Source organism: Larimichthys crocea, chromosome VIII (genome assembly GCF_000972845.2).
Source record: "Larimichthys crocea isolate SSNF chromosome VIII, L_crocea_2.0, whole genome shotgun sequence".
Taxonomy (NCBI): Eukaryota; Metazoa; Chordata; class Actinopteri; family Sciaenidae; genus Larimichthys; species Larimichthys crocea.
This window is the reverse complement of record NC_040018.1, coordinates 12087728-12105973: the sequence shown is the minus strand read 5'-3', so window position 1 is coordinate 12105973 and position 18246 is coordinate 12087728. Positions and strand designations below refer to the sequence as shown.

The window sequence follows — 18246 nt, the reverse complement described above, 5'->3', positions numbered from 1 at the left end:
AGTCTCATCCAGGTGGTCTCCAACACGCCACGGTGACATCAGGTCAAAGGGAATTAATGATAGAGGCAACACATTTCTATTCAGAATTTGTTTAAACTTATTGTGTATTGCCCTCCAGCAAAGCTTCCATGATCATATTTTAATATTATGGTTTGATATAGAAAATAATAATTAAATTAAAGTTTTCAAAAACTATGTTTTTTCTCTACTTTTCTCTGACATTGCAGTAAATCATTTAATGTTCAATTGCAATTTTAATGTGCTTCTGGATGATTACAGATATTTATAATTATAAGCTTCATTGACTTGTAAATATGAGTAACCTACTGTGTGTGTGTGTGTGTGTGTGTGTGTGTGTGTGTGTGTATTTATTTTATTTTTTTTAACTAATACAAAGTTTTAATCAATCAAAAGTTCTGAAAAATGTAATAGTACTTATAGTAATACATTAGTAAGGAAACAGTACGGATGTACTAGCATCCTGAGAAATTCTTCACAAATAAAATTAGAAAATGAATCATAAATTATGTAAAAACACTGAAACTGTTTGCAGCTTATGTTCACAATGCGTTTCCTGAGCTATGTCCTTATTATGAGGTCAGTGGCGATATTTAAGAATGGCGATCAATAATATTAAACAACAGTAAATAATCAGCTCAGGTGTTTGGTCTAGAAAGCATGGGTAAACATCTCCAAATGGACAAAAAAAAGCCAGCACCATGTGATCTGTTTTCTTCCACTGTAGAAAAAACACCTAAAAAAGAGAGAAGTAAAATGACGAATGACTCCGCAATAAAAAGAATTACTCAAATCTTAAAACAAAATGTCTCTTTAATTTGTAAGTGTCAACAGCAGTACAAAAGATGGAGTGATGGGAGAAGTTTTCTGTAACACAATTTCTGTCTCTTTTACAGAAAAGGAGGAAATTCTTGAGGTAAATGAGCTTAAACAGGCAGTTATTCATCCCACTGTTGCATTATTACAATGGACTGAGACATACAGAAAATGGTGTTACATTATATTATGCCTGAATTGATCCTGTGGGGATAATTTAATCATATACAGTATACACATTTCTATGGTGCCTAGGTGCACCCAAATGTGTCACTCATTGGTTTGTTTTACTTGATATAGTGTATTAATACTACCAAAGCCGAGGAGATCGCTCTCCAAACACACCACTGTAAAATTATTCACCTTAAGTTTACCTCACGTCAATACTGCACATGGAAACCAAAGACTTGCTGGTGTACACTTTGAAGCCAAGCAAAACAAAACAAACAAAAAATTTAGTAACATTTTCATTTTTTTCTTTTTAGCAATAATAACCCTAGCAAATAATTGATCTTTTGTACTGTATAAAGAAGAATGTGAACACAAATGTGATGGCAACATTTTTTTTTTTAAGTTGAATTAAAAACTTTACATTGGACTGTACAAGATATTATGATAAACTATTTACATATTCAGACATAAACTTTTTTTTAAAGCAGCAACAGACACTATGTATTTCATTTTCTCTAATAACACCCAAACAATACTTGCCATGAGCCTAGGTACCTGCCAGGAAAAAAAAAAAAAAAAGGATTTCTACGCAGAAAATTGTATCAGGCTGCCAGCAATTTCAAAACAACGGCTCCAGTGATAGAAGAGCCACACACAGTGTTGCTTGAGAGACAACTCTAAAAAGCAAAGTACCAAAGACAACTATAAATGTTGCCCTGAACAACAAATTTTACACTTCTGAACAGCAGCTAGCATGTCAGTCCAGCATGTCAGTGAATTGTGCTGATTAAATTAACACAGAGAACATTCCCACCATATACATCACAAAGTTCAGACAGAAAAAAAAAAAAATGAAATTACAGTAAGTAATGTTGAAACAGCATGGGAGCCTTTGTCTTCAGTTGTTCATTCAAACCATTTGCATGTCTAACAAGTGAATTAAGAAGAAACAATTGTGAGGGCTACATTTGCAGATGGCTGGATAGTCATGAATATGTTCATTTAAAAATCAGCAACATACGTTAAGATGATGAGAATAGAATTAACTAAGAAGAGCGCACAATGTCATTGTGCATTTTGCCACATTAAAACAAATAAATATTTGCACGCTCCCACCTTTCAATAAAATCTAAAAACATCACTTGTGTTTGAAACAGTCATACATGAAAATCACCTTTGTTTATTACAATAATGTCAATGCGAGCCAAATGCAAGCAGGTTTTCTTTTTTTTTGTTGTTTGGAGGGGGGATTATATCAGCTCCTCACATACTATGAGTGCTGCTATGAACACAAACACAAGTGAGGATATACAGCATACCACTTAGATTGTAACATGATTGGAAACAAAGTATTGAATAATTCTTTTACATCAAGTGCTTGTTGTTTAAATGAGTACCTTACTTGTAATGACTCGTCTATGTTAACAAGTCTAATGAGGATAGCTTTTATTTCGATTGGTTCTTTGAATAGTCCAGGGAAAATTATCAAAACATAAGCAAGTGAGGTGCTTCTATCTATCTCAGGTCCAATACTGCTCTCTTCCAATAAGCAGAAAAACTCAGCATCTACATGAGGTACAGTGACTTGTCAGGTTTTAAAAACATGAAACCACGTACAAAAATAAAACATGAAAAAGAAAATAAAATAGAACAGCCAAATACATAACTTATACTTCACTAATGAACAAAAATATATTTCCTATGTTATATTTACAATAAAATCTAAATGAGATGGTGAATTCACTGAAAACCGTTTTTAGCTCCAATTCATCAAACTTTCTTTTTAATTATTATTTCTCTGATTGTCCATGTGGTTGTTTCACTGACAATTTTAGAGCCAACAGTGGCTAATAATAAATACAATATGTTGATACTCTACAGTTTCAAATACAATATACAATGCACTGAAGTCTGAAGTCTGGTGTTTGACGGCTAACTGAGCCTGCTGTTGAATTTTCTGCTCACTCCCTTGTGCTGAGTCTCTCCCCTAGGCAGCCCTGAAGCTTAAACAAAGTGTTCATTCATCACATGTGTCTTTGCATAAATAAACAAAATAAGTAGACAAAAAAAATAAAAAATAAAAAATGACTCAAATCTGGCAACTGTGAGAGCAAACCCACTTGAGTCCAACTGGGGAATTTTGTTCATTCCGGGTGTTTTTCCTCAAACAGCTTCACATTAATCAGAATTGATAAAAATACAATTTATATCCAGTGCTTATAACACTTATGAAACATCGTCTCCTCGTGAGTTCTTGTCATTTTTTTTCTTTCTTTTTTTTGTCTTTTTTTTCGCTATATAAGCACAGTCAAGTTTCAGTTCCGTGAAGAGTCCTTTTTAACTACCAGCCAACTAAAGCAGTGTGGCATGGTCATGAAAATATTTACAATCACATACAAATCAATCTAACCACCAGCAAACAGGAGCAAACAGCTTAAAAATACCAAAACAGATTGAATCGGAGGGAAATCCACTTGGGTTTGTTCGTAGGAGAGCATCCTTAAAATGTCTTGTACCTCGAAATTAGAACAATGTAGAAAATGTGATGGAGGAAAAAAAGGAATTATTATTGGGGTGGTTTTAAAAAAAAACCTACAAGACTTAATATAAATGCTTTCAAAGAGTAGAAACGATGCAAGCCAGCGCCAACAATAAGATGATATGAGTACAGAAGATATGAGTGCTTAAGAGATATAAAGAGCCATCTGTACCAATTAGAGCTAGGAGAAAAATGCAGTGACCAGCAGTGGGTGGATCTTGACCAGTTAAAGCCAGTAACCAGCCATTCAGATCCCTCAAAAAGCTCTGTGCTCTTTCTGAAATGGACAGGTTCAAGGGCAAGGGAGGGGAATAGCTGGACTCATGCATTAATAATGCTGTATTTCAGATGATACCCAGTCGTCAGTCATTTTAATAATCCCCCACAGCTTGATGTACTTGTTCCATCTGCTCGCCAGTGCCTGGTGATAGGGCCAGGGTGGGAGCCCTGTTGAGGCCTTACTACCAGCACTTTGATGGAGAGCACAATGAGGGACACACACCCCATTTTTATTGTTTCCCATCCCTCCCTGGTGTTTTCTTCTTCTCTGAGCCAGATGGCGCCCCCTGGGTGCTGAGGTTGCCACGGGCAGGGGTCAGAGCAGGGCATGGCAGGGAGGGGAGCCACTTAGACCTTCTGCCCTGTAAAGAGGATCTGAGTCTCAACATCAAGGCCTTGCTTTATCTAGCTGCACTCTTCGGAAGGTCACCACTTGTCAGCTTTTCAGCTGAAATTAGGATAGAGACTTTGTGTCCTTTTGTTTGTGAGTCATTGCATGTCGTCCTGTTTTTTTAATGCAAGAGTTAAGTGCATTCCCAAAGCTGATAAGATTATTAGAAAATAACAACATAAGGCTCAAAGGTGACAGAAAAAGATTTATGTAAGTGCACTAATGCAAAAATCACTGTTTTAAGTTACCCCTGTCATGTGTGTATGACGAGGTAATTTAAGAAACAAACATGATTTAGCCTCTCGCTTGATTTATAAATATCCTCATAAACTTTCACTCCCCTTAAGACTGCGGCAGTAATCAACTCATTGCATCCGCCCGATGTCCATGCTCTGCTTTAAGACTTCTTAGTGTCAATTTAAGATTTACAATGTCTGAAAAGAATTAAGATTCGGAAAAAAATAAGAAGTTCTAAGACCTAAGACTTTAAACTTGCCGTCCAAATGGGGCTAAAGCGTTTAACAGAACGTACTGTAGCTACACATTGTACAACATCAATTTGAGATTGTAATGCCCCCAAAGCTGCCTTTCGCTGCTGTTCCAATCCCACAGATTGAAGGCCTTTGGCCCTTTAGCATTCTGGCCTGATTACAATCACTCTGATTAAGAACTTGGTGAGTCAGACTGGGTTGCAGAGCTGGAAAAGAGGTAAGGATGCCACGGTGCTCTGTGTGGACTGGGATGAGGAAATGAAAGGGCTGGCCTGTTTCATTGATGATCACTGCATTGGGCTCCCCGGAGAACAGCTAGCATCACAAGTTACCACCCAAAGATGTCACATAGTCCAACCTCCTGCAGAGCCTGCTGCCTCCAAGTTCCTGAGTTTCATTTGTTTATTCTGTCAGGGTAAATTAAAGAAAGACTGGATAATGAAGCTGTATTAAGAGATCAAGAGATTGTCCAAGACTCACGAAGCCTCTCCCAAAAGACTTTTTTAGAAACAACTTGAAATGTTTGGCACTTCTGCACTAAATTATGCAGTTTGTGTAATAGTAATAACAACAAAAACACTAATAATATAATAATAATAATAATAATAATAATGCATAATTTCCCTCTGTAATAAGTTGGAATCACTCCATATGAATTTTTCGATATTTTGTACTGGTAATAATTGATTCTTGATTAAAAACATTCACAAGCTGTTGGCTGGCACACTATACCTGAGTGAGAATATTATTCCCATCTTGAACAGTTATGCAATATATCAAAATCACCTAATTGAAGAGGAAAACAAGGTAAATGACCGTAAGAATTATAGGTTCATATCAAATATTCAATTTCAAGTTACGTCTTTAGTTCTAGGCAATGACCTAATTGTGTAAATGTCCATGATCACAATGAAAAAATAAACAATGCGATAACCAAAAAAAAAAAAAATCTAAATTACCACAACCAAACTGCTTCACACACTTGAAGAAACACTTAAGACCAAATAGCTTTTGATTCAGATGAAGCCACATCTGCATGCTGGCTCCTAAATGATACATCATTGTTGTTTTTTCTTTTTCTTTTTTCTTTTTTTTCTTTTTTTTTTACACCTTAGTTTTCTTTCGCTCTTTCGCTCCCTCGGATCAGATCAGACCAGCCCTCTGGGCATCCTCCTGTATGAGTGTCTGCATCGGCCTCAACAATTAAAGAGGTCTCAGTTGGCGCTGACTGGCTCTTGTGTGTCATTTTCACTACTATAGTCTGATTTGGGCTCGTCCTCAAAATCCTCGTACATGTCCATCTCATCCTCGCCATTGACCGGCTCGCTGTTGTTTGCCATGGTGCTGGGCTCTAGCTTCATGTTGTAGGTGCTCTGGATGACAGGAATGGATGGCTCAGGACTCGCTGAGGCACTCGAGCACTCTGACGTCATTTGAGGTGAGGGTGTGGTGGTCGCCATGGTGATGGCCCCAGGATAGACCATACTGGCGCTGGTTGTGATAGGGATCTGTGGTGGCTGTCTGGATGTTGGAGAAAGAGATACAATTAAGATTAATTACACTTACACTTACTTTTGATATAAACTTGAGCTTCTAAACAAAAGATAAAAGAACAGATGGAAAGGGAACTGAAAGTGCTGCTGCTGACAGTAGTCTTCAAAAAACCTTTTTTTTTTTTGTTGCAGCACTCAAACTGATATGGTTGGATTAGGGGTTTCCCACAGCAGTTCACTTTAAGCCAACTGCTCTGTGAAAATGATTTGGGAAAAGAGAGGTTCTCCTGACAGCTCCCGTCTTGAGCTGTTCAGAAACACTACCCAGTTTATTGGTGACATAAAACCAATACGTGGTTAGTGCTGCTCTTGTCTGCTGTTGTGTTGGATGATTGATACTCCAGCCACTGAAGCTTATGACTGACATGGGAACACCTGGAGAAGGCTGCTCCTGCTAACCACACACAGTAAATTAAAGTGTTAAGCTTCAGACTGCTGCCCTCCAGGCTTCTGTAAGTCTATAGCTACAGCTTATAACCTGTAATAATGTCTGCACTTCAGGCACCATTTGCACAGTGCTATTGTCTAAAATGATTAAATCACAGATATAAAAAAATGTGCACGTCAAGCTTGTCTTAAATCCAATACAGTAGATGTTAACTCAGTGCTTGTTATTGGAAATGGTGCTTATGTTTTATTGAGAACAAGCTCTAAGGAGACAAAAAGCTACAGTCCAGTTGGCATGTTTTCAGGTTGTCTCTGTGTTAGTGTGGTTAGTTTGTGGGATTTGTGACTGCACGCCTACCCCACAGTGAAGAACTGCCTCATCTCTTGTCGCCGTGAACGCATCATCTGCTTGTACTCTCCAATGCGGAGTTTTTTTCCGTCAATAATGCAGGTCCTCTTAGGTCGTGGCTTGTACTTGTAGTTTGGGTACTTCTCTAGGTGGAGCTTACTCAGACGGGCTTGCTCCTCATAGTATGGCTGCTTGTCCTGGTTAGACATGGACTTCCACCGAGAACCTGCACAACAAAATATAATCATATTTTAGTGTTTGATCACAAGCAGGAAATTAGCAATTTTAATAACTGATAACGAATATAAAGAATCCAATTAGTGAGAGTCCTTGAAATTCACTTTCGGCTACAAGAACCAATACTTCATGTAACATTCACAGTCAAATTATGTTTTACCACATGGGATAAAAACTAAATTGCACCTAGTAGGGGGATGTGTTTTCTAGCAAAATCATGTTTAATTACCTTTTCCACACCAACCTCTCGATAACCCTGGATATGCACACGAGGCAACGGTAAGGAACAACAAGCGTGTAGTAAATAGTACAGCTCTGTGAAGTGTCCTACTAGGTACTGGATGACAGCACCTTTAACAGCCCTGATGTATAGACTCAAATGCTGAGGGGACAAGACCCATTTAGCCTCTGTCATTTTTCATGACAAACACTTATGTTAGTGATGGGCTATAAATCCATCTGTATGCTGAGGTGACCCGATAAATGGTGGCCTATAAGATAACACACACCCTCCTCTTTTAGATACTAGCTACTTTGTCAGATCACCTACTTATTTGAGAGCAATAAAGCTATCGGTGTGGGGAAAAAAACTGGAAAGACTTGGTGGTTTGACAACATTTCTGTTCATTTTGTTTGCCAGTGACACAAGGTGATTTGACAGGAATAATATACCCCTTAAGCCCTTACCCTTGGCTTTACAAAAACAATTGTCTTAAAAAGTGTGCTGCCTGAAATATTTGCTGGCTTGTATTTGATTTAAAAGGTCTTACCCAAAATCTTGCTTATGTTGGAGTTGTGCATGTCGGGGAACGCCTGGAGGATCTTGCGGCGTTCATCTTTAGCCCACACCATGAAGGCATTCATTGGCCTTTTAATGTGGGGCTCGTTGTTGTTCCTTCCTCGAGCTTCCCTGAAGACTCGCGCTTCGGTAGATCCAGCACCTCCTGTTGGCCAACAATAATAGGGTTTGGGTTTATCTGAAGAGCCATTTACTTCCTTGGACCCTGGAGTAGCCAGAGCAGGAACAAGAAGAGAGAGCGAGGCAAGACATTGATTAAATGACAAGCCAGGTTCAAACTCGTCGTGTCGTCACTGCTATTATCATCATGAACATTGTTTCAGATGAGTGCAGGGCTACAGACCGAGGTAGACTTTCTACTAAGTGGAAAACCTGACTTGACAGGCTTATATTTTATGTGCTATAAAAGCGAATACAAGCGACACTCTTCAACTTATACTCTAGTCTATCCAAAACTAAAAGAACAAGAAGACCTTGGCTTCAATGGCAGTTAAATATTTTGTCTGCAAATGTTCACACGTCTCCACTCAGCCACATACATTTCAATTTGACATTCATAGTGTCTATAAAAAGTGCAAGAATGCCAACATAAATAACAAATATGGGACTTGAGGCAGTCTCTAAAATTCATTCCTCTGCTTTACTTTTTCTCTTTTTCCTCTCTTCTTCTTTCTCACTCTTTCTCTCTCTCCTTGAAGCACACACACACACACACACACACACACACACACACACACATAAACAAACTAGGCACACATTTGCGATGAGAGACTGTGCCGATTCTGCAAAGTGCTTTTTCTCAATCAGGGCATTCACAATCAGCATAAGAGAGTTTCTCTCAGTATTAAACTGTACATCAGACTGATAATGATTTCTGTTTGCATGCGCATTTGCTTCCTTTTATATGTAAGATGTGAAAGAATTAAATAAAAGCAGTATGAATATTTAAACAAACAAAAACATGTTGATAAACAAGGCTTGAAAAATAAGACAAAAAAAGCCTTCCATATGCTACGATACATCTTTAATGATCTCAAATCTGGAAAAGAAAGCTTGGGATGACTCATGCATATTTCATCATCCACATGTGAAGCCTTCTCATTAGACCATTCCAGTAGCAGCTTTGGCACACGTTACCTGGGGTTTGATTTCTATTATTATTTCAGTTGATAAACAAAATCAAACTCTTAATGAGTAATGGAGGGCTGTGCAGAGACATTAATTCAAAACCCACAGAAACCTCGCTCCGCTCTAATCACTGTAGATGCTGCTGCACTATTTTCTGCCTCAAGAGTTTGAGTGTCTTCACTTTGGAAAAGCGTGTCTTCTTTTCAAAAGTATTAAGGAGACAAGTAGTGAAAAGGCAGTGTAGTCACACACACACATGCACGCACACATAAATACTTTACTGAAGGAGCACACAGGCACCTCCAGTGCAGTATAATAGAAATGGAGGTGTGGTGGAAGTTGGTTTTGGTTTATGCTCACAGAGAATGTTTGAGGTCCGGCTGCCCACTAGGAAACCTGTTTCTCCCAGTACAAAGGCCCCGCAAATCGATTTTTACCAGCTCATGTTTAACAGTCAAACAGCCACATTTATGATCCACAGAGGCTCACCTTCATCTGGGAGCCCAGTGAAAAATGTGTTTTCACTTTGTGACTGCACTAGTTGCCTCAGCTCTTATTGTCACATAGTTCTGTCTGATGGAAAGTTAAGAGTCACAGTCATTTAATTAAGGACAAATATACTTAAATTTGGGGGGGCTGTGTTAATATCTTTAAAATAGAGGCATATATTTATGCATAACTATTTATAACAATTTGTCCTAGATTGTCATAATCTTATTTGTTTTCAGATATTAAGTATCATTTTTTCTATCAAATAGTGAATGTATACTGTATTATGACTGTTTTTTATTTCATTTATTTTATCTTTAGTCAGACACCTATATAGAAAGCTTCATCTACAAAACCTTTGCTTAATCTCTCACTTTAATAATATAATAAATGGAAACACTGATACAGCATGAATTTAATCAAAACAATTAAGAGGCATATTGTGTCACTTTTCAAACTCTGTCAGTACTATATCCTGTTCTGCGTGTTTGCTTTTGCCTCCTAGAATGCTTTAGGCCCTAAAGCCATCATGAATTCAGAAATAATACACTACCTTTGCTGCCACCCAGCCCCACAGTACGTTAATTTCATTTAGCATGCACTCACTGTACAGGATGAATTGATTTCACTTTGTTTGGTTTTGACAACCATGTTTATTGTGCAATGAAATGTGGTGTGGCGGAGGGCTGACAGTATCCATCAACGCGGGGCAATCTGCTGACTGCCGGGGCCAGATGAAGGTATTCATTAGCTCAGGAGCGCAGCGCTCACTCAGACACGACAGCCAGTGTCTGCACCCCGGGATCGCTTGCTGTAATTTACGATGCCTCCCGTGCCATTACTCTATCACTGACACTGATTCAGCAATTTATATACTGGTGTGCATGCATACGGGCAGAGGTGAGCTTCTTACGGGGAGGGGGACAAAACAACCGCTTGCCATCAGCTAGTGCCACATCCATAGTTAGCCAGGAAACCAGCCACGTGACTTGGTTCATTGGAGGGAAGCCAGATGAGGCATGGTTTTTCTCTCACATGATGCCACATAGAAAAGTGCCTGTCTGATGCTATAGAGCAGTTGAAATGAACAAGTGTTACATCACTCCTCCCCACGCAGGTGCTGCGGTCCTGGATTTGTGCAGAGCAAAGTAATAAAGGTATCAGAGTAACTCAGATCTATAGCTGCCTCTCTGGGATACCAACAAAGACAGAGTTTGACCTTTGACCTTCACTGTATTATGTATTATCTGATTACAGTCTGAACATCCTAGTACAGAGTTGGGAGAGAGACTTTTTGTAATAAGGCCATGCAAGGCTTCTTAGGTACATAAATGTGTCCCCTTATTCAGCCCCCATAATGTATATGTCTTAATCAGAGGCATCCTGCGCTTTAGCAGCCAGTCTCAGCAAATCCCTAGAAACTGAAACATGCAATTTACTGCAACATTGTTTCCGTCTTTTCATTGAAAATCACGACACTGCTTTGACATTTTGCAAATGAGCAGTAACTATTTTTTTTCCAGGAGGTGCAGGACATTTAGGAATCAGTTAGTTAGGTGTGTGATTGTGTAAATAAACACAGATGTTTAGCAGTGACAGGGGCAGGCCCCCTGGGTGGTAGCTGGGGAGGGAGCGAAACAGAGGGAGTGCCGCTTAATAGAATTTATTGTGATTCATGAGGCCCGCAGCTCAAGTGTGACAGAGCGATATGAGAATCCCCTTTTAATTTGTCTCTCCTGGAAACACTGCAGATGAGCAGCATGAATTACAGTGGGAAAGAATGATTGCGTGTGCGTGTGTCTCTATGTGGGAGGACAAGAGAGTGGGGGTTGTAAAAAATGGAAAAAGGGAGAGTGGATCAGGACGAAACAGAAAAAAAGGGGGGAGAGAAATGGAGAGGGAATGCAGTGAGGCCCAAATCCCATCACACCTGTGAGGTGCAGGCTCAGACTCGACCATGTACCAAGCCAGAGGGTAGCCCTGCCCCGGCCGTCCCCCCCCCTCCATCTCTCCTCCTTACTCATCTTTGTTCTGCGGGCAGACACATAATGTCACCCAGGAATCCGCTCAAGAGGATGAGCCTCAGTGAGCAGGCAACAATCACGCAAACCTGCCAGGCCCTCCCTGTTGGGATCAAATCTAACACCTCTGACTGAAGGCATTTTACTGCTGACAATGGAGCCTCTCCCTCAGAGCAGGATCAGGCTAGATTAATGAGTATGGACAGACGGGACACAGCGCTCCGTGTCCCTGTTCCAGCCTGAGCTCATAGCACGCTAATTAAACCATTACAAATTACAAGTGATATAAGCCTTATTACAGCATGTCAATCCTTTTTTGTCTTCTCCAGTTAGGATGATTGGAGTGTTCTGCAAGCACTTGTGTATGCGTGTGTGTTAGTGTGTATGTGTGTGTGTGTGTATGTGTGTGTGTGTGTGTGTGTATATGCACATGGGAAGTTGTGAACAAACAGCCAACCTGTTTGAACATGCAGACTGTGGCTTTTACTTTTGTCTTCTTTATCCCCTCTCATATGCATTTAGCCTAAAAGTGGAGTCTAATCTTTCACAAAATCCCAGCTTTGCACACACACACACAGAGACACAGAAACACACAGAAATGTGTCCTATCGGGGCTGAATTTGAACTTCAAAGCAGAGCTTTCTTTATTGATCGTGTTGTCCTATTTAGCTATTGTTGCTGTGACTTGATAAATCATTATGTCTGAGCCTCTTCATCGAAGCTTTCTTTTAGGGAAACTCCTCAGCAATAAAAGCCAGAGCACGATTCCCACGGCCTCACAGTGAAAGAAAAACAACAACAAAAACCTCCTCATACAGTCGCGCAAAACTCGTATAAAAACTTTATAACAGCTCCGAGCTATTGATGTAAAGAAACCCCATCACTGATGATCTGTAACAACAATGCAACGCTACTGTTCTTCTCATCCTATTCCATGAGGACGTTGTTAGAGACACACTGTTACGGCTAAAGCCTCGTCTCTTCTCACTCTGTGGTTGATATTATTACACTGGGCGTTTTAGATTAATTCTGTTTCCTGCCTCCACACATCTCTCAACAAGCTCTTTGTTCTCTGCGGACCCTCAGTGATTGAGGTGTGTGTGTGTGTGGGGGGGGGGTGTTTTAGACAAACACACAACCTCAGCTACACAGCAACTCCATACTGCCATGTGTGAATGAACAAAGGGCCTGGCTGGGCTGAGGCCTTTGTGGTATTTGGTGATGTTTTCATCGGAGCTTAAAAAGGCCTAATGAATTTGCAGTGGCTTCGTGTGTGTGGCTCGTGGCGTGAAGGAAATCCTATCTATTTCCATTCCTTTGCCACTTTTTTTTTTTTTTTTTTTTTCCAAGTCGTTAGGACTTTGGTTACTGCATGCTTCGCAAATATTAGCTCAAGCAACCTAAAGCTTTCTGTGAACTGCTGCGATGACAGAAGTGCGCTGTACGCTGGGGCTGCTCAATGTGGCTGCTCTGTTCTGGAAGGAAAGCTGCTGCACACCAAGGAGCTTTCACACCCTATGTAAGGGTTGGGCGGTACACCCAGTAATTTTCCTTTTCAGGAAACAACCAAAGTATAAGCAGTTTGTTTTAGCTTTATGACTTTATCTGCTAATTTCTGTATTCAGTAAGCTTTGATTTGGCAGATTTGCAGGTCAAAACAGATCCAGATGTAAAACTGGGCTAAGTTAAGTTCAGAAGTAAACATTTTTAGACGTCTTGGTCACATAAACTGTTGTTTCAGAAGAATATAAATTTAAAAAATATATGTATATTTTAATGTGAAGCAGATCGCCGGTTTTAACCTTGACATCTGCATGACTTTTGACATGCAAATCATCAAATATATAAGAGGTTATTAAGGAGAGCACAAATAAGCTGCACTCAGACAAACACTGTACGTCTCTATATATCAAGGTATGCCAGGGAGCTGAGCCTCGATTGGTTCAGGGAGTAGAAAATCCTCACAACAAGGATTTCAAAAGTAAACATGTCCTCAGAAGAGTAAACACTTTGTGGTTCACATCATAAAACTCTGCTTCACATCACTCAACCATATGTGTTTTCCTGTTGGTGAAGCTGAAAGAGACAGACAGATATATTTGTGGTGAAAGAGAAGAAATGGCGACTGTGTGTTTTGAGTTATGTGTACTGCCGTGGCTCCCAGCCATTTCCCCCTGGGAAGAGGACCTCTCCTCTCCTCTAACCTCTGCTTGCTTCTAATTCGTAGCCCACTGGGAACACTGATGTGAGGCGTCTGGTGCGAGCCTTTCCCTCGGCCCTGTGCAGGACTTAAAAGGACACAACTGCCCTGGTGTGTGCGCTGTTTCGGTCCTGACTCCACAGTAGCCACAGAGGGAAGGTTCCCACTGGGAGAATGAGCACTGGAAGCACATCTGTCCGAGGAGTCAGACGGGTGGAGATGGGATCTCCTGCTGTGGCTCACATGGGAAACATGTCAATGAATCCACTAAATGCACCTCTTAATTCAGATCTTCAGGATTGGGTGTGATGTGAAATAATTTTTGCTTCGGAGTTGGTAAACATTTATTTTTATTTTTATTTTTTTATATATATGGGAAGTAAAAATGTCTTTTTTTATGTAAAAGTATTTGTGAACCAATTATGCAGGAGTGTTTCCTTTTAAAACTGATGGGAAATGGTTTGAAGATGTTATTTTAAGATGTTGATGGATGTTACATTGTCCTGAGAAATATCTATCCTTCTGCCTTGAGACTCTTTGAGGCATCAAAGATGAGTCAGAACCATTTTTCTCTTTGCTCTGGCTCTGAAGTGCCATGGAAACTGCCACAAATATTTATGCCGGACAAACATTAGCGCACTGAGGTGCTTCTGCTCCTGTGTAGGAGCCAGCACCACAAAGGGAGGTGACGCTTTGTCACACTGGTGCAACCCAAATTTACACCCCTGTGCCCAGGACCTCAAACAAGCACAACAGCAACAGGAGCCGAGCTTGGAAAAAAGCCAGCTTTGTCCTCAGGAACCCTTGTCCTTCGCTCACCTACCTGTGAAAACCTCTGAGCCACAGCACATTTCAAACGGCATTCACCCCAACCCCCACATCTCGTCTCCCTTACACACATGCACGTTTCTGCACACACCCTTACAAACCACTCTACAAACCAAACTCCTTTCCGAGTACAGAATTCGTCCTGATGATCCACTCAATATTAATTCATTCATTCTTTAGCAAAGAATTCACAGTAACTTTTAGTGTATTTGTGTTGTTTATGAGGAAACAAAATTGTCTACTGTCCAAGCAGTCATGTACAATTATGTGTACAAAAAAAGAGAGAGAGAGCAAGTCTTACCATCAAGATCCTCTGGCCTGGTGAGGTCAATAACTCTGTGGCCGATCTTTCCTTCCTCACCAAGCTTGCCGAGGTGGTGCCCGATGCTCTCAAAATGCGCCCTCTCCTACGGGGAAATACAAACAGTCAGGTACACGAACAAGCATATATACACGTTTTTACAGTGACAGAATTGTAAAAAAGAACCCCATCAGGAATCTGAAATTCTGAAAAGGAAAAAAAAAAGTGTCTTTGATAAATGGAGGTTCTTTTGAAGAGCTGCTCTTTTGACATGAGCTAGATGTAGCTTTTTCCTCTCTCATCTCTCTATTCAGCTGCTGTTATAATGGATGACAGGAGGCAGAGAGACAGTGAGGGCCAGGGGTGCTGTAAATAGATTTACAGAAGGATACTTTGTGATCCCAAGCACACAATGGGGCCGTGGCCCTCTTTGCAGTGCTCAGATTTTCCTCTGTAATCTTCTCCTTACATCCTCCCTTCCAGTCTACAGCGCCCAGAGCTCAGCGCCCATCATTTATTCAGAGTTCATGCTTTGGAGAACACACCGTGTTTTCCCGTTTGTCATGTCGCTTTGTGCTCAGATTAAACTTGGCATCATGTTGTACTTGACGCACAATGAAACCCTGTCATTCAGCGCTCCGTGACAATATTAAATGTCATGTCCGTGTGCATTTACAGAATAAAATAACAGCTTTCGGGAGGCCTCTGAATAGTTGCTGCACATTACACTTAATGTATTATGCAAGGGGAGAGTGCCGACTGCTGCTGGCTCCATTGTTGAATGACCTACTTCCTCAGTGAATACACAGGGCATTAGCAAAGGGCTGTCTTCCTCTCTAAAGACTCAACTAGGAGATGGACACTTTGACTCTGCATGATACAAATAATCCCCCTCCCCTAGGTTTCGCCTGGATGACACTAAAAGCAGGCATGTTGCCACCATTCAGAAAAAAAAGCATTTGTTTTACTCCCAGGGTGAGCATTCAATCTCTGCCAAAGATGTACTGTCTGCACTGACCTCTGCCTCTTTCTTTTCTAAACATGCCTATCATATGCAGCCTGAACAGATACTCAGGTAGAGTCCCAACACAATACTAACAGCTCCCCTGCCATACACACCGACACCGACACACACATTAATCTTTAACCCCTTCTTTGTAATGCATTGTACCATTTTGTTGTTTCTCCACTTTTCCCCCACAGGGAAGTTTTGTTTTCCACTAACAGCAGAGGGTGATAAAAATTTAAGCAGACCTAACTATCGTAAGTGAAAATATTTATTTTCCAGTTGAATTTGCTTTATTTTGTTGCCCTTACCTGACAAATAAAATCACGCCGGCAACCATCAGTAATTACAGTGCTTTTAAAAAAAATAAATTAAACTAAGAAATCTATCTGTCCGCATTTTTTTTTTTGCCTTTTGTATAACCATTTATTCTTGAGGGCTGAAAAAAGATGACAAGATGAAGTGTGAAGACAGTACAAGTCCATTTGAGGCCTTTCACAGTATTTTGATTTTCCTTGCTTTTATTTATTCAAGAACTATTCCTCAAAAGAAAGGACTGCGAGAGAGACAGTAAGAGCACTGCAATTTACCATCATACTTGAAGGAGCAGTCATTATTTATGGCCAGCTGAGTGATTCTGATATACAATTAACCACTACCTGCTTATGGCCTGTGATTAGAGCCTGTCTATCTGACGGCCCCTTTGCTTACTTAAGTGTTTTCTAATTATGACATATGTGGTGGTTCCTGCTGGGCAAGAGGATGCTTTGTAAAGAGAAGATGGAGTATGGTGCCTTTCTCGGTGTCACATTCTCCGTTAAGCAACGCATGCACGCGCACACAGAGGCGTATTCATCACCCGGGCACATTATTGCTCTTAATGAAAGAAGCTAGCAGCCCGATGACAAAGTGACTGATGTGCGATTATCTGGATGGGCAACGGAGCTGCTTCAGATGCTACTTGGACAGTCCACTAGGAAGACGCAGCGTTCATGTGTACTGTACGTCTGTAATAAAGTAGTCATCTCGTCCCTCTTCTGCACTCCGTTGCTCCCTCCTGATCAATCAAGTCCTTTTATAAACTCATGATCATTAAGCATCATGTTGGGCTGAGAAGGAGAGAGAACGGGGGCCATCCATCAGTGAATTTCATTAATAACTAGCTCAGTGTTGAACTTCTTTCCCCACCGCACAAAGTCAGATGATTAGTGAACATCAACACGTTAGACAGCCGGGACAAAGACTGAATGAGGCTCTTGTTGGAGGATTCTTTGAGGCAACGTCACTTCATTTGACATAAAAAGGATTGTGGAGGGTTTTTTTTGTGGTTATGTTTAAAACCTACATATATTTGTCTGAGGCAGCATTTTACATACTTGATATAAAGGGGTAGTTAAAGTAAGTACTCCTCCCTTCCTTGTGTTGGCTATGCTAATTAATATCCGACTATCTGAGCAATATGGTCCCACAAATTTTCATAAAATTTTATATACTGAGCTTAATATACTTATTGGTTATAAGTTTGGAGATTTATATCTGCAAATTAGAATTATAGTTGAAATTAAGGCCATAAATTATCTGCACAGCATCAAGGTTTTGTTTTAAGGCTTGAAAATATTCAGTGAACTAATGCTTCTTTACTGCCCACGCATCAAGTGCTGTGATAAATTAATGGCACTTTTATTATTTTATAGTGTCATTAAATTTTTACTGATCACTCTGACACAGAGAAGTAGCAAAGGACATGCAGTATCTTGGGAAGCGGGCCATCCTGCCAGGACGAGGGAAGGGAGTATGCGGCTGATATGAAAATAAAAAAGCTGTTTATTATGTACAGTACAAGGGAGTGATGAAAGACACAAAGAATTCAAAAATGTCAGGCAGCTGTAAGGAGGTAAAGATAAAGAGACAGGAAACAAAAGATGTTACAGTACACATTATTCCCCTCCCACTCTGACCATGACCGCTGGAAAGCAACCGGTCCCTCCCTCAAATGACTTCAGCATGCAGCTCTCCACCCCACAACTAAAATTATAGCGATGCACTCTGAGCTGTAGTGGAAAACTGCCACCCACAATAATCTCATCTCTGCTCTGCCTGCTCAGTCTTTTGTCTTTAAAGTTTGGTAACGGATGTGTTTTGTTTAGTTGCACATGGCTCCCCATTGAAGTCATGAGCTAGTCCAGTGAAGTCGTGAGTCACTGAGGAAGAGGGAGAAGTAGAAAGAGAGAGATTGATAGCAG

At 40.4% G+C, this 18246-nt stretch overlaps 1 protein-coding gene across 5 annotated transcripts in view; it reads right to left on the bottom strand.

Moving 5' to 3' along the window:
* Positions 1–821: 821 nt before the first annotated feature.
* Positions 822–18246, bottom strand: part of sox6 (SRY-box transcription factor 6) — a 134196-nt gene continuing 116771 nt past the window's right edge. For 4 of the 5 annotated variants that reach the window (XM_019272594.2, XM_010731085.3, XM_019272596.2 and 1 more), the window contains 4 exons: positions 14998–15103; positions 8002–8175; positions 7004–7220; positions 5920–6226 (listed from right to left, as the gene is read on the bottom strand). In XM_019272594.2, the coding sequence (XP_019128139.1) occupies positions 5920–6226; positions 7004–7220; positions 8002–8175; positions 14998–15103 (804 nt within the window). Of the gene's footprint in view, positions 6227–7003; positions 7221–8001; positions 8176–14997; positions 15104–18246 lie in introns of all 5 variants that reach the window. The other variant, XM_019272593.2, reaches the window with a different exon arrangement.